At 36.0% G+C, this 15,715-nt stretch overlaps 1 protein-coding gene across 5 annotated transcripts in view; it reads left to right on the top strand.

Moving 5' to 3' along the window:
* GRM8 (glutamate metabotropic receptor 8) overlaps nucleotides 1–15,715 on the top strand; it is a 333,772-nt gene that overhangs the window by 283,757 nt on the left and 34,300 nt on the right. For all 5 annotated transcript variants that reach the window (XM_027639805.1, XM_027639809.1, XM_027639807.1 and 2 more), the window contains exon 9: nucleotides 2,630–3,565. In XM_027639805.1, the coding sequence (XP_027495606.1) occupies nucleotides 2,630–3,565 (936 nt within the window). The remainder of the gene's footprint in view (nucleotides 1–2,629; nucleotides 3,566–15,715) is intronic.

Below are 15,715 nucleotides of genomic sequence, written 5' to 3'. Positions count from 1 at the left end.
CAGTTAATAGTGCTTATATTAATAATTAATTTATTAGGAAAAAAAGTTTCTTTATCCAGTGAATTTTCCAACATTCATAACTTTATAGCTCCTTGCTGGAAATTTTATGTTTTGTAGTTTATGTGTCACATGTATCAGAATTAAAAACCTAATATGAGTCTTTACCAGTGAGCTTCAGAAATAGGAATTTATTATCAGTTGTTGCCAATGGGATGGATATCCTGAGGCACTCTAAAGTTTTGCCAACCAGGAAGAGCTTTTAAGCATATTTTTAGTCAATTAAAATACTGTCAAGACAGAAGTATGCAAAATCTGTAAAATAAAAAAGCTGTAAAATAAAAGGATTTTCTTTCTTCTCTCTCCCTCTTTTTTTTTTTTTTTTTTTTTTTTAATTAAGGTAGAAACTCTGAGAGACAAAAAGGAATTCTTTGAACTTATATAAGCCATGGATTCACAACACAGTAAATGTGACTTTAGGATGCTTAATGCCAGATAAGAAGCACTGTAGCCTCATGGTATTAAATGCTGATCTGGTACAAACTCACTTTACTAGTTCAAATGTGTTTAAGAATTGGACACCTTAGCTTTATCCTGTCAGGCTTTCTGCCAGATGAGATATTGCCTGTCCATGCCATTCTAAGTTTATGCTGGATAAGGTGTTGTCTGCTCTCCTGGTGATTCTGTATTGTGTGTTATAATCTGGCAAATACATAGTACTGTTCTTTTCTGAGTGATCCCAAACTTATCCAGAGATCTGGATTAATGAACATGCCTACTGTTGCCCCCCTTATCTTAGTATGTGACTAAATCACAAGCTTTATATTTATTCTCATAGCTACAGGAGAATCTGTCTTTCCTATCACACTGATTTCATCACAACATATTTTCTCTCATATCTAGTAGATGAAACAGCAGGGGTTATGCGGGCTTTGAGAATTTCAGTGATTAAAACCTGGAGATTGTAACAGAGGTGGACATTTTCTTAGCATGTCTAATGCTCTGCTGGAGCTCTATAAAAACTGTTTCATGCAGTACTGGGTTATTCTTGTGGGTTTTAGGAAACTAATTGCTTAAATGACTTCCTTTTCCATAGTCACCAGACAATGTATTTTGTGTAGTCACCACAGCCCTTGATATAAAATCTTGTTAACTTCTGTGGCTTCAGGACCAATCCACTGTCACTGAAGTCCTTGATAACTCTGAGGGTTCACAGAGCTGGTTATAGGGACGTTTCTTGTCTCCTTGTTACTGTGTGGTCCCTTTTTTGCCCCTTCAAGTGGAGAATAATAGTGAGGCACAGAAGAGAAAAAAAGCCTGTCTGCTTGTTGCAGTTTCATTCACCCTGCACAGTGCTGTAACTGGTGCTCTGGCTCTCTGAGGAAGGAAAGTAATACTGGCAATGCTACATTGTGATTTCCTCTCAAATCTGTTAAACATTTCTGGAAAAATAAACTTTAAAGGCTAAAATTATCCCTTTTGATAAGCTGTCCTCATTCTGTCCTCCTCCAGAAGAAACTAAAAACATTCCTGACTGAAGTTTTGTTACTGCTGTTCCACTTATAAATAAAACCTCCAAATGAAACAAAAGTGCTAAGTACTTAGTAGGCAAGAATAAGGAAAGCCCTTTGTCCTTGAGAGCTCACCACCTAACAAAGCAATGAAAGGTGGGGCCTGGGAGCAGCACGAAGTGATTCTGGTGCCTATAACCGGCTCTTTACTCCGTGCATTGCTCTGGTTCACACAGTTTGACCTCTGCATAACATGTTTTTACTAAGAGTAGGTTAAGGACAGCTGGAATAAAACAAAGTGAGAATTTAAAGTAGGAAATGCTTTGAATCCACGAGTTTCAATTTCAGATTTTGTTTGTAGAGTATGCAGGAAGAACAGATAAGTGGATGAAAAAAAGTATATTTTGTTCATGTACTGGAGTGGAGAAAGCTGGGATTTATATTGTTCTGTGCTACAAAAGGATCCCCGGACTTTTTATATCAGGACAACTAAAGTAGTAACCATGATATCTTTTTTCCCATTATTATTCAGAAAGCAGTATATACTCATTTTAATCTTCTAGAAATATGCACAAAACACTCGAGCATTTCAAGACTTGAAAGGTGGAAAAGTAAAGGTATCCACATTTGTGGAAGAGGTGGCATCACACATCTTTTTTCCTGTCACTCTTTGTCAGCTGATGCAAGTAGATTTTAATCCATTTCTTTATCGTACCAGAAATTTCTCTGAAGCTCACATAGCCTTATTTTGTAATTAAATGTTTGAGAACTACTGATATTTATATTTGCATGTGATTAACTTTTCAAGCACTGAATACAGGGTTTTTTGCTTTTAAACTAGCCTGGAGTCAATAAATATCTTTACAGATGTCAATTTGGTCAGCAATAAAGAGGTAAATAGAAACTAATGACACTCATCAAGCTTGTGGCATGAATGATTTATTGGACACAATCATTTAACACTTTTATAAAGTCAATGCAAGGGAAAGAAACAGGTTTCTTATTATGGTAAACTGTATTTGTGCTGTCAGCATGAAGTGATTTATGACAAACCTGTGGCCAGGATTAGGATATTATAAATGAAGGAAAATAGAAGTCTCATTAATTTTTTATACCCACAGGTAGAAGACATGCAGTGGGCTAACAGAGAACGTACTCATCCAGCATCTGTCTGCAGCCTGCCCTGTAAAGCTGGGGAAAGAAAGAAAACTGTGAAGGGAGTGCCCTGCTGCTGGCACTGTGAACGCTGTGAGGGGTACCATTACCAGGTGGATGAATTCAACTGTGAACTGTGTCCCATTAATAAGAGACCAAATGCCAACCGTACGGATTGCCAGCTCATCCCTATAATCAAACTGGAGTGGCATTCTCCTTGGGCCATTGTGCCCGTCTTCATAGCTATTCTTGGTATAATTGCTACCACCTTTGTGATCGTGACATTTGTCCGGTACAATGACACACCGATCGTCAGGGCCTCTGGCCGGGAGCTCAGCTATGTGCTCCTGACTGGGATTTTTCTCTGTTACTCCATTACTTTTTTAATGATTGCAGCTCCAGATACAGTGGTCTGCTCATTTCGAAGGATCTTTTTAGGACTTGGCATGTGTTTCAGCTATGCTGCCTTGCTTACCAAAACAAACAGGATTCACAGAATATTTGAACAAGGCAAAAAGTCTGTCACAGCTCCCAAATTTATTAGTCCAGCTTCCCAGCTGGTGATCACTTTCAGCCTCATATCCGTGCAGCTTATTGGAGTCTTCATCTGGTTTGGTATCGATCCGCCTCATACCATTGTAGACTACGGAGAGCAGAGGACACTTGACCCAGAAAATGCCAGGGGAGTCCTCAAATGTGACATTTCAGATCTTTCTCTCATTTGTTCCCTTGGATATAGTATTCTCCTGATGGTTACATGCACTGTTTATGCTATTAAAACAAGAGGGGTTCCAGAGACCTTCAATGAAGCAAAACCCATCGGATTTACTATGTACACAACCTGCATAATTTGGTTAGCTTTTATTCCAATCTTTTTTGGTACGGCCCAATCAGCAGAGAAGGTAAGTTATATATTTACATACCAAAATACTATTCTTTTTCTATTTTCATTTCTAAATAATTACAGCATTACAACATTTCCACTCTTACAAATTACTAATTTTGAATGATAATTGCAAACAAACTGTCAGAATTCAAAGATAATAAAATGTATGTTTCAAAAGATATGTTTCCTATATATTAACACAAGAAGCTGGATGTGATTGTAGTGTGGCTGGCGTAATAATGTTGACATTTCCTCAATATATTCTTGAATGACTGTTTCTTCGAACATTTGTTATTGCCCTTCAGTGAAGCTCTGGCCTATTACATAAAGCACTATCAATCTTTGTTATTATCTACAGGTCTGGTAGAAATGGTTGCATTTCAAAAGCCTAAGAAGATCAACTTATATTTGTCAAAAATAATGAAGAAAAATGCTGGGACAGAATGAAAAGAATTACTTTTCTTTATGGTTGACACACAGAACTTAAAAAAAAAAAAAAAGGAAAAAAGAATAGGAGGAATGAATAGTGAATGAAGTATATGTAAAGTCATATAAAGTATAATTCACTAATTATTTTCCCAGTACAAAAAGAAAACATTTTCACGATAATTTAATAGGAAATGAAATTATTCATACTTGGATGGTTAGCAGCACAAAACACATCAGACATTTAACTGTCCTTCTCTCAGTTCTAGTGGGAAGGTAGAGGTAAATGTCGACTGTGAGTTTTTATCCATCTGATAGTGGCAAAAATGACAAGTTAGGTAAGAAAGGGCAATAATACTAGCATCAATCATCAAAACTGCAAATATTTGAAATATGGAAAATCTTAAAAATAAGAAATTAAACTCATCAATCTTTTACATAAACTCTTGTTTTTCCTTCTAGAAGGTGTTTTTTATGATGTTTTCAAACACGTATTTTAATTTAATTGGAAAAGTCAGCATGTGTTCACTTAAATTGTGCAAACATTTGACATGTCTCTGGTTTAGAGGGCACCCTTGCCTGAAGAATTAAAGAACAGGTCTGTATACTTTGATAAAACACTTGCTAATCAAAGCAGAGGAATTGTATGGGGGATAGAGTGTGACAGAAAAAAACATTTTCATCACTGAAAATTGGAGTAAGCAGGCCTGCTGAATTGGATCAGGTTTATTTTCATGGCTCTTTGGATTAAGTCAGGGGAAGTAAGTACCAAGGTAATGGTTTATCACAGATAGAGTAAGTAAAAAATTCCCATTTGACATAGGAAAACATGGTTAGGTAAATTGTTTTTAAATTCTGGCTGTTTTGTATGTGTAACCTTAAGTCAGAAAAACACTTTGTTATATAAATGTGTGGTGCATTTAGCAGCTTGGTCCAGTCAGTTCTGTGGCAAGTACCTGAGCCAGAAGAATTGAGTCTTGAAATGAAAAATATTTCTTTGCTGGCAACTATGCAGTGGCTTTGCAGTGGTTTTGATTTACACCATTGGTACACCTTGGCTTGTAGTTAAAGATGATTTGGATTTTACTTCTAAAGACAAGATTAATGAACACCTCTTTGGAATTTCTTTTATGAAACCCAAGGCTGAACACATAAATGATGCTAAATCGCACAGTTTCTAATACTAAATTTCACTTGCGAGTTACCCTTTTTTTTTTTTTTTTGCACATGATTTGTTTTTCTTCAGATAATTACTTTCAGGAGGGAAAAAAATGCTAATAGAGTAGCTATGTAACTAAAATAATTCTTTTGACACTGCTTCTACCTTTTGCTGCAAATAAAAACATGCTTCCACATAGTCTTACAGACATCATCATAATAGTTTACATATTCCATATAATTAAATTGCTTCTCTGAATAGGACAAAAATATAATATCTTAATGCATACTGTCTGATTAAACTCCAAGTTTCTCAATGAATGCATAACACTGTAAGAAGCATCTTAAAAACAAGTTAATATATTCTATTACATTTTATTTGAATTTTGATATTATCATCTTTTTGAAAGATGAAACAAAGGAAAAACTTAAACACACTTTTGTTAGTGCTTTAAGATCCCAGGCTCATGCTACGAGCTCATTGAAGGGGTTTTACGTAAAAAATATACAAGGCTCGAAATATCTACCTGATAGATTATTAAAAGGGCCTTCAGTTCTTTTTATACCTTGAGAGAACGCATGGGAGAAGACGCTACACACGTTTCTTGGGAGGTCAAATAACATGCTTTTACTGGTAAACTTTAGAAAATAACGTAACTTGGCCAAAGTTCAAAGCACAGCATTCAACTAAAATAAAGCATTTCACAAAACATTGACTTAGCACATACTAACCCCACACAATTTAGCAAAATTCAACCCATCCAGCTCTAAGTTACCCAAATATCAAGAAAGGAGATCAGGAGAAGAAGAAGTACAGGAAGAGAGAAAGAGAAAAAGAGAGAATTATAGCAATTACCTTGAGTCCTGTGCAATTCAAGCTTCCACATGTTCAGATGGTAGATACCAGAACAGTAACAACTGGGTCAGAATCACCTTGTGGGGAGAGTGTGTGTGTGTGTGTGTGTGTGTGTGTATGTGTGTGTGTGGAGGAGGAAGGGATGAGTAGAACCTCACGGAGGTGGGGTGACATCATATCCCTCATGGCAGCCCCTGGAACCCACATGGGGAAGCCCTGGAGTATCTGTCAGTCACAAATAACCCAGGAAAACTTCAACACACCACATGACCTGGAGCCCCATAACCCCGCTCAGATTGGCAGGGACAGTGAGGACACTGGCCCTCACCCTGTCCTGGAACCCCAGAGAGGCTGGTGGGTTAGAGGCCTTGCCTAGAGGAGTTGACCACAGGGACCAGAGCAGACAGAACCAAAGGCATATACTTGCCATGTGTCGTGGCTCTGCCATCTGGAAGTGTGAAAGCTGATCTTCCATAAGAAGCTTCCAATGGTAGCTATATAATCTGTGTCTCCCTCTTTCTCCTTCTCTCTTCTTGCTCCCTCTGCTTCTCTTTCTTTGCTCCTTTCTTGATGCTTTGGGTGGTTTGGAGCTGAAGAGGTTGGATTTTGACTTAAGTGTTGTGGAGGTATTGGATTTTGACTTGCGTGTTGAGGACTCTAGTGTGTGTTGGGTCAGTATTGTGGTGGAACATTTTGTATAGCCTGTGTGGCACCCTTTGGAACTTCTGCCAAGTTCCCCTATTTTCTCCCCTAAAATATCCATAAAAATACCTCTTGGGAACAAGTCTGAGGCTTATTCTCTTGACACTATCTCGAGGTATTAAAAAACCCTCTGTATATATTTTTAAGTAAGACTCCTGGCTAAGCCCATGAACAAGTAGCTCCGGGACTGGAGTGTTACATGAGACAGTAGGGCCGTGACAATGTGGAGGCTTCATGGTGTTGGTTTTATTTACTCTGGCCCCCTGTGGCCACCCTCCCCAGGTGGGGATCCTGGTGTGCCCCTGGGTTAGGGGCTCCAGAGGGTGCGATGTGGGGCAGAGCTCCTGGCTGCACCAGTGATCCTCAAGGAGCCAGGAAGGAAGGATGGTACCATTCCGCCTTGGCAGAACTCAATCTGACCACCCCCCCCACACACAGGTAGAGTTGTTTTGAGCCAGTGAATTTCTTTCCTTCAGAGTGCTTACTCACATTGCAGTTATTTAAGAATCCTGAAATTATTTTTTTTATGGCTTGAGTTTACTCAGAGAGAACAGAACAATAAAAGCTGGGGATCTTAAAGTACTGTTTTAAAGTAATGTTTCCTTTTGTGAAATGTTGACAGTAATAAAATTTAATATGACATTAATTACCAACTACTTGTACTTCCTGTTACTAACCTTAGACACACTTCTGTTTGAATAATAAGTATTTAAAGTTTTCCAAAACGTTTTGAGGAACTCCAGTTTTCCTAAGCATCAGCAGTGCTTACAACAATAGCAGAATTCATTAAGCATTTTTTGAAAGAGAGGTTGTACTTAACTATTCGGTGAACACATATGAAATAGCAAGCCTACTGAGAAGGTTTTTTTTATTTTTTATTTCACTGTTCACTATATTTCCACTGATAAAAAAAATATGACCATTACTGCTGAAAACATGTATCTAGAGCCAAGATTCAGAGATCATCCTGGAAAAGTTAACTTTACATTTAGTGTCCTTTAGATCAATTTCCAAAAGTATAAATTCTGGATAGAATCTAGAGGGGTATAAACACGTAGACTCAGCACAAATCTATAAATTGAGTGTTAGTGACCATCAAACTTCAAATATGTATGATGAAGGTCATTTAAATAAGCATAAGGACTTATCTGCAGACAGACTAGGAATCTTGATGATATGTTCTTGCTGTGAAGCACAGAATGGGTAACTCCTGTCTTTGCACTGTGCTTATGAGGATCCTTGGGTCTTTAGCTTGTGAATACAGCTGAGTTAAATGCCTGAATTTGCATGCTGTGTCATATCCATAAGACAAAACATAGTAAAAGTTAAGGTAATTTGACAAGATGCAGTGGGAATATGTTGATTTATAGTCTTGACATTTGTAGCATTTTTAACAGATTTATAAGAGATGCTGTTCCTATTCATTCATATTATTACAGTTTACATGTAGGTTTAAAACTAATACAAAATTGAGAAAACTACTGCATCATATTTAAGAAATTAAAAATAATATATATATATGGATAATTAACAAAAGCTTAAAATGCCAATCCAAAATAACCTTGTGTAACTCAAGCTTGGTGGCTTTTATGGATCTCCATGTTTAGTGATTTGTCTTAAATCTCAAGCAGCAGAATATAAACCCTCTGTGTTATTAAACGTCATTTTTAGACTGTCATCTTTACAGATGTTCTGCAGAGAAAGTAAGGACATTGATTTTAAGTCCTGTGTGATTTTTATTTTGTCTAATTCATGACTTTGTCCATTTATGTTCATACCTGTTTTGGCAGCAGCTGCTTTACGAAAGGAACCCACCACAAATAGTTAAATTATTCAAATGTGTCATTAAACTGAATGAAAAATGGACTCCTAAGACATAAACCAATTTTCTAACACTTACGTAAATGTCAGCAACGTGCTTTAGAGGCAAGGGAGAGAAATTCTGTGAGAAGGCATTCTGCGAATATAATCTTCATCTCTGTCATGCATGTGTACCAGGAAAAACACTGGGAGTACTGGGATCATCTGAGATAGAGATGTCTGAAATGTCATGATGACTGGAATGCTACAGAAAAAAAATGCTGAATTTAGCTGAGTGATTAAAATAGATGTTTGATGAACATCTGGGTAAAATAAAGTTAAAATGGCAGACTGCACAAAAACCATCTGAGGATAGATGGCTGTCTAAAGTACATCCCTATCTGATAAACTGAACTTTGTAAATTTCCTTCCATGGATAAATCATGCTTATTTACAGATAATAAAGCCATCAGTTATTATACTAAACTGGAAATACTCTGTTTTGAATGAGAAGATGAATACTTATTTCCCATACTGAGAAAAAAGAGAGGTTGCACTTTCTGCTAAGGAAAGACCATAAAAACCACTGCATAATATCTTCCTTCTCCTCCAACCTGAAGTAGTTGCAAATCTAACAAGACAGATAAATTTTAATGTATTTCCAGTTATTTTGACAAGTCTGACCTCTCTTTTCATAAGTGCAGTATAGGTAAAATAAATTGTAACATATGGTAGAAATCTTCCCATAAATTATTATCCTTATGATCTTACTATTCCAGCTGTTATCATGTTGGATTTATTGCTCAGTGGATCTTATACATAGATCCATCTGGTTTTTAATAACATTAAAAGAAGTTAGAAACAATACTAAAATTATTCCAATATTAATATCTGACCTGTAAATTACTGCTGTAGTTGTCAAAAGAAAGAAATCCAGGTCTCAGTTGGAGGGAGAGGTAGTTCCAGTAAGCTATGTAGTAAGATATGTTCACTAGCTTAAAGAAAACAACTACTAATGGTAATTCAAGTAGTGACCCCTTACTTTCCCCACATTTCTACAAAATTTTTGCAAATCGTCTTCTTTGTGTGTGTTTGTGCTATGAATTCATGTATTCCTGTGACTGTAAGAAAAGAAAGCATCTTCACAATTCCTCAGTGTGTGCTAATGAAGCAGACAGCACTGAGCTTGTTCTTCACCCGACAGCATTCTCTTCTAATCCTGATCATACTCAGAGATCTAGCTTGGTAGTTAGTCTATGCAATACACATCATAGGAAAAAGTCCAGAAAGGCAACTTATAATTTTAGTATTTCTTTCATTTTATGAATAATGTTTGGCTTGATTAAACTAGAAACTTTGCTGCCAACACTCTGCATATCATGAGGATTAATATGAGGAATGTTTGGAACAGTTTCTATTTTTTGTTATTACAGGAAAGAAAGTTAGAAGACTGCTGAAGCGATACTTTCCACATTCATCAGTTTATCATTGTTCAAAACTCAATTTCTGTACTCTTAATTTTTTTTTCTTTCAGAATCTTTAGAATAAGGGAGGACCTACAAGATTATAACAAAACTATCAGCACTTGAATTTTTCCATGCCTAAACTACAAGTCTCAGGAAACTGGGCTTGCTTAACCTGGAGAAAAGGAGGCTCAGGGTAGATCTTATTGCTTTCTACTTTCTGAAAGGAGATAGTAGTGAGGTAGATGTTGGTTCTTCTCCCAGGTAACAAGCAATAGGACAAGAGGAAATGGCCTCAAGTTGCTCACGGAGAGGTTTAGATTGGATAATAGGAAAAGTTTCTTCTCTGAAAGGGTGGTCAAGTATTGGAACAGGCTGCCCAGGGAAGTGGTTGAGTCACCATCCCTGGAGGTATTTTAAAGATATTGTTTAGGGACATGGTTTAGTGGTGAACTTGGCAGTGTTAGGTCAATGACAGGACTCAATGTTCTTATAGGTCTTTTACAACCCAAATGATTTCATGATTTTATGTTTTGGAACAGAAAATTAGTTAAAAATCACCAGATTGTGTGATAGAAATATCCCTCCCTTTCACTGGAAATTGTATGTTAAGAAAGAAGATTTTACAGTATTTTCTCATTTCATGTTTTTCCAAATTAAATATTTTATAAGCTAAATTATTTCTATGTTGGTAATTTCCTCAGCTTTTTTACCTAATCCTTAGCAGAAATTAGAATTTTGGTTTTCTGCTTTAGAAGCAGAGTGTTAAAAAAGACGTGAAAAAGAGTATGACTGAATTGCAATTTATTGCTCAACTTTCCTCTGTTCCCTTTCTGTCCAAGAGGGAAGTTCCTTGTTCTTCGCTTAGACATGAGGCAGCATGTTTCCCTCCAGCTGGTGAAGATATTCAGTGCAGGTCAGGTGATGGCCCTTGCTGGGTTCACCCAGCTGGCTGAACAAATGGTTGCAGCAGCCCCACAAATCTCTTCTTCCCTCCCAGCCCTCCATGAGCTGATGTAAGAGGGAAAAGGAGTAGTCATACTTATCCTATGTGGCAGCATTAACTGCAAAAGCTACCTCTAATGAGAAACCATGTAAATATAGAGATCCTCTTTTCTTTCAAAAGTTACTTTGTGGGAACCCATTCCAAAAGTTATTTCTTAGGAAAAGTATGAGATTAGAATCACAAGTGAAAATTACTAAAAGAAGTTTCTTAGCTAATAAATGAGACAAAAATAATGGATTGGGTTATTTAAAATATTGTAGGAATTTAGAAAGGGATTTTTTCAGCTTCAACCTTTTCTATCTTTTTGATAGAAAAGGAGGCAGAGCAGTTCTGATATTTAAAGAGTATAATTTCACAAGTTTGAAACTGTTTCCACTTTCTTAAACTGAAAAATGTTAACTGCACTGTTAACTGTAAAACCAGCTATGCATTTAAAAAAAAAAACCCACTTATGAAAATATCTCTGACCAGCATTCAGGCCAAGTACTGACTTTCATAGAAAATACTACTTTTTAAAGAAATTCTAACCCCTGTTTAGATTTTCTGTTGTTCAGTATAGCGCATACCTGGGTTTCAGCAAGTGTTCTTGCTAAAGCAGGACTTTGTGCAAAGCTCTGCATACATAATTTTAAAGACTCGGCTTTATTGTTTTAAGATATGCTTATTGTCTTTAGATTGCAATTTCATTTCCCAGTTTACTTTTATACTAATTAAGCTACTATAATTTTGAGTATGTACACTGAACACTGATTTTAATTATAAGTTTGTTTGGAGATATAAGAGAGAAAATGCCAGCTTCTCTAAAAAAAGAGGTGAAGTATTTAGTAAAACATAGCCCTTTTTTTTAGTGAAGTAAGACACTCAAGTGTGCACCTGAAGGTTGTAAAGCCCTTTTCTTTTCTGCATAGTTGAATGTCTGTTCCAGTATGAGCATTGAGCTGGTATACCAAGTTGAGTACATTGAGGAGATGTGCATCTGCCACATAATGGAAAACACTAGCATTTTGCTTGTCTGACATGTTTGCTTCTGGCCCCATCATGAATGATGGCTTTTCTCCCAAAGACAGGAAAGAGCTGCCAGAAAAATTAAATTCGTCTGTGATCAGCTCCTTATCCCATCATAGAGAATGTCAGAGAGCTGGTAACATGTAGTTGAAGACGGTCTTGTGTGCTACAGAATTTTAAATAGATATTTTTGGCTACTTGCTGGTTTCTGTGAAAAGTAATTCATTCTAACTGAGAAGCAGAAACAGTTTTGTCAAGCATAGATAGCTAAATAACTCTTCATCTTTTTTTTATAAAAGAATGATCAATAATCACAGAAAGTTTGTGACAGACCAGAAATGTTTCACTGAGATAATCTGGAAAAAAAAATATGCCTTATCTACTGTATTTCTAGAAATCAGATTCACCTCAAAAAAATATTGATCTTTTGGCTCTGATTTCTCCAGTGCCAAAAATCTGGTTGTCTTCAACAAGTATAGTTAAAGATAAATCCTTCCAGCACTTAAAAGGTCTTAGATTCCTGGGGCACTGTAAGGGCTCATTTATTTGCATAAAGCAAATAGTGATAACACAAACTGTAAAGAAAACAACTTTAAGAAAATTTATCATTTACTGAAAAATTGTAAGTAGACAGGAAGAGGGATTTTTTTCAGCTAAGAATGATATGATAAACCCACAGACTGGGAAAAAAAGATATCAATAGTAGGAAGTTAATTGGAACTATCTTTTACACTTTTACCCTTGTTAAGACAAATAGAAAATCTTTAAATAAAACACCGTCTAGAAATTGTGTTGGAACTATTTCTGGCATAGTGTTGTGAGATTTCTTTTACTTACTAGCTCTTGCCAAGGTGGAAGTAATATGTAAATAGTTTTTGTTGTACCTTTAACAATGCTTGTGCCTTACTGAAAACAAGTAAACATATGTATGAAAGTCAAAAAACTGAACAAACTGAAAATGCTTTTAGCTGGGCTTTGAGTAGATATTCAGCTTCTTGTCTTTCTTATCTCCTACTACAGTAATTCCAATTTTGCATAACACTATCAACATTTTGATCTTACAGATAGGCTAAAATGCTGTGGACTGGTAAATTGTCATGCATAGGTTTAACCTAAATAGCAATGCATATACAAGCTCATCACATATCATATCTTGAACTTGACATGTGATCAGCACCTAATCAAAGACACGTGACTCTGCATTTCCTTTAGAAAAATAATATTTGGAAGCACAACTATGGTGACTCAACTAAAGTTAGTTATAGAAAGCACAGTTGGTTTATGTGTGTTTCATCCCCTTGTGACCATTTTGTTAAAGAATTGTTATAATTTCTGTAGCTGAGAAGATGTCAATAAATTGGACATCCAATCAAAATACATGATCCAGAAAAAAATCTAAATTTTTATAAGCCCAGTAAAATTTATAACAGAGTTGCTAAATATAATAAAATTCTAAAATTTTCTGACTGTGAGAGACAGTGACTGTTAATTTCATATCTCATAAAGATGGAAATACTAGGAACCAGAAAATGATTGAAGTCTGACTTCACACAGACTTGTAAACTTTATGCTTACTCTTACATAGCAAAACCAAATCTATTAGGGGAATAAATATTTAATCAAATTGTTAGCACTGAATATGCATGTGTGTGTGTTTACAAGTATTTCCTTCTACATAACTGTAAGCTCTTTCATGCATGAAACCAGAATAATTAGTATAAAATGCCCAGCAAAAGTGATAATTTCAATACATATATAAGCAAATTCTAAAAAAAAAGAAGACTTAAATTGGTTATACACAACTAATTTTTTTTTAAAGTGTATCTTTCAGTCTACAGTGCAGCTTCTTGACAGGGGATAAAATAACAATAGAGAGATCCATGTGAGCTAATCCAAGAGGATCAGAATTTAACTGTAGCAGAATATTATTTTTTATATAATTATGAAATATCTTCTTAATTTTGGACATACATTGTCAGTGTGTACATAGAATTTTAATTTTTTTCTTCCTAAAATGGTGCTTTCCAGACTTGAGAGTGATTTCATAATCAGTCAATTTACCAGAAACCTGGCCCTAGTAGAACAGTCAAATTATTGTTTTCATGGTGATTATTAAGGTCATGTTCACTTGATATTGTGAAACATATGAATAGGGTTAAAGTGATGTTATGAGGCTTATTGCTAGAACTCATGATACAGTACCTGCATAAATCTGTTTTTTACAGAAAATATCCTCTTTTCTGTCATTGTACAATAAAAATAGCTGAACAATGAAGGGAAGAAAGGAAAAGGACTAGATTTTCATTTTTTAACTCCACCAAACTCAAATGGAATAGATTAACAACAGGTATTCACAGTTATTGTGAATGCCATTCAACAGATGCTGCAAAACATTTCCCAGTTACAAATCAGCAAGGTCAGGGGATTAGTTGAGAAGTAGGGAACTATTTAAGAGACAGTGTTCAGTGGGAAATTGTGGAAAATATTTTTAGATCTGATGCTAAGGAATAAATGAAATTTTGCAGTTTCTTTTCTAGTAAGTGAGCAGTCATAATTGAGTGAGGTATAGCAGAAGAACTCACAGCAGGCAGATTATCTATCTCCTAATCTAGTCATCAAAAAGACACAAGCAAACCAATGTGGCATGATACCGAAATTGGTCCTGAAGACCAAAACTGCTTTTCAAATAGTCTCTGTAAGGGAATTGTTTGTACCATTTGTTTTCCTTAAGAACAGATCTACTGAAAGTGTGCTTTAGAAGAAGTCCTACATATACAGTGTAAATTATGGTACAAACTGAAGCAGCTTCCTCCAGAACACATCACCTTATATCCCTTTGAGCCATCACACTGCATAAAATTTTATTGACCCTCAAAGATCACATATCTCCATCAAGGCTTCCAGATTTCCAAGCTGGAAATTTCTCTGCTATTCCCTCCACACTATTTGCCTTGTAATAAGGCTTGTAATTTCTTTACTTCCAACCACCACCAAAGCTATAACCTTTGTCCTTTTCCACCTTCATTTTTTTGCTGTTTAAATCCTCTTGTTTCCCTGTTAACTTACTTGTCCAATCCTCTTTCATTTCCCTGTGAGCTCGTCCAAGATAGAGCAGTCATTGCAGCTAGTGCCACCTTTCTTCTTATACCTAAATATGTTACACACACATCATCTTACATTCAAAATCCTAGTTCTCTTCTGCGTGACTTAGGACTTAGACCCTCCACACACTCCCTGTTTCACTTCCTCCTCCCTCTCTCCCTTCGCCCCTCCCTCATGCATCATCCTCAAATTTATCCAAGTTCTACTTCCTTAGTGCTCTTTTTCTGAAGGGTTTGGATAAAACCACAATCAAATAAGTGGGACTTTTGCCAATATTAAGAAGCATTAATACCCCAACTACTCTTAACTCTTCCTTTAATCCTTCCTCTATACATATCCCATCTATGTTTCAAGCTGCTGGAAGCTTTTCTAAAGGGATCTGTGTAAGTTAGAATTTTGTGCATCTGTGTTACATATGAATCTAACTGGGGAATTTGACATTATATTTTGTTTATCTAAGATATAGGTCATATTTGACCCGACTTTAACTTGAGCTGGCTATTCTATACTTTTGTGTCATTTTAATAAACAGCCCATGTGTATTTGAATTCTCCTGCATACCAGGAGAACGGTATAAAAATACAGTGCTGGTGGTTCTGGTTTTCTAAACACCTAAAACAGGAAAAGTGTCAAATACATTATGTCCTT

Source organism: Corapipo altera, unplaced genomic scaffold, assembly GCF_003945725.1.
Source record: "Corapipo altera isolate COAL_440 unplaced genomic scaffold, ASM394572v1 1b, whole genome shotgun sequence".
Taxonomy (NCBI): domain Eukaryota; kingdom Metazoa; phylum Chordata; class Aves; order Passeriformes; family Pipridae; genus Corapipo; species Corapipo altera.
This window is presented reverse-complemented; position numbering and strand designations above follow the sequence as displayed.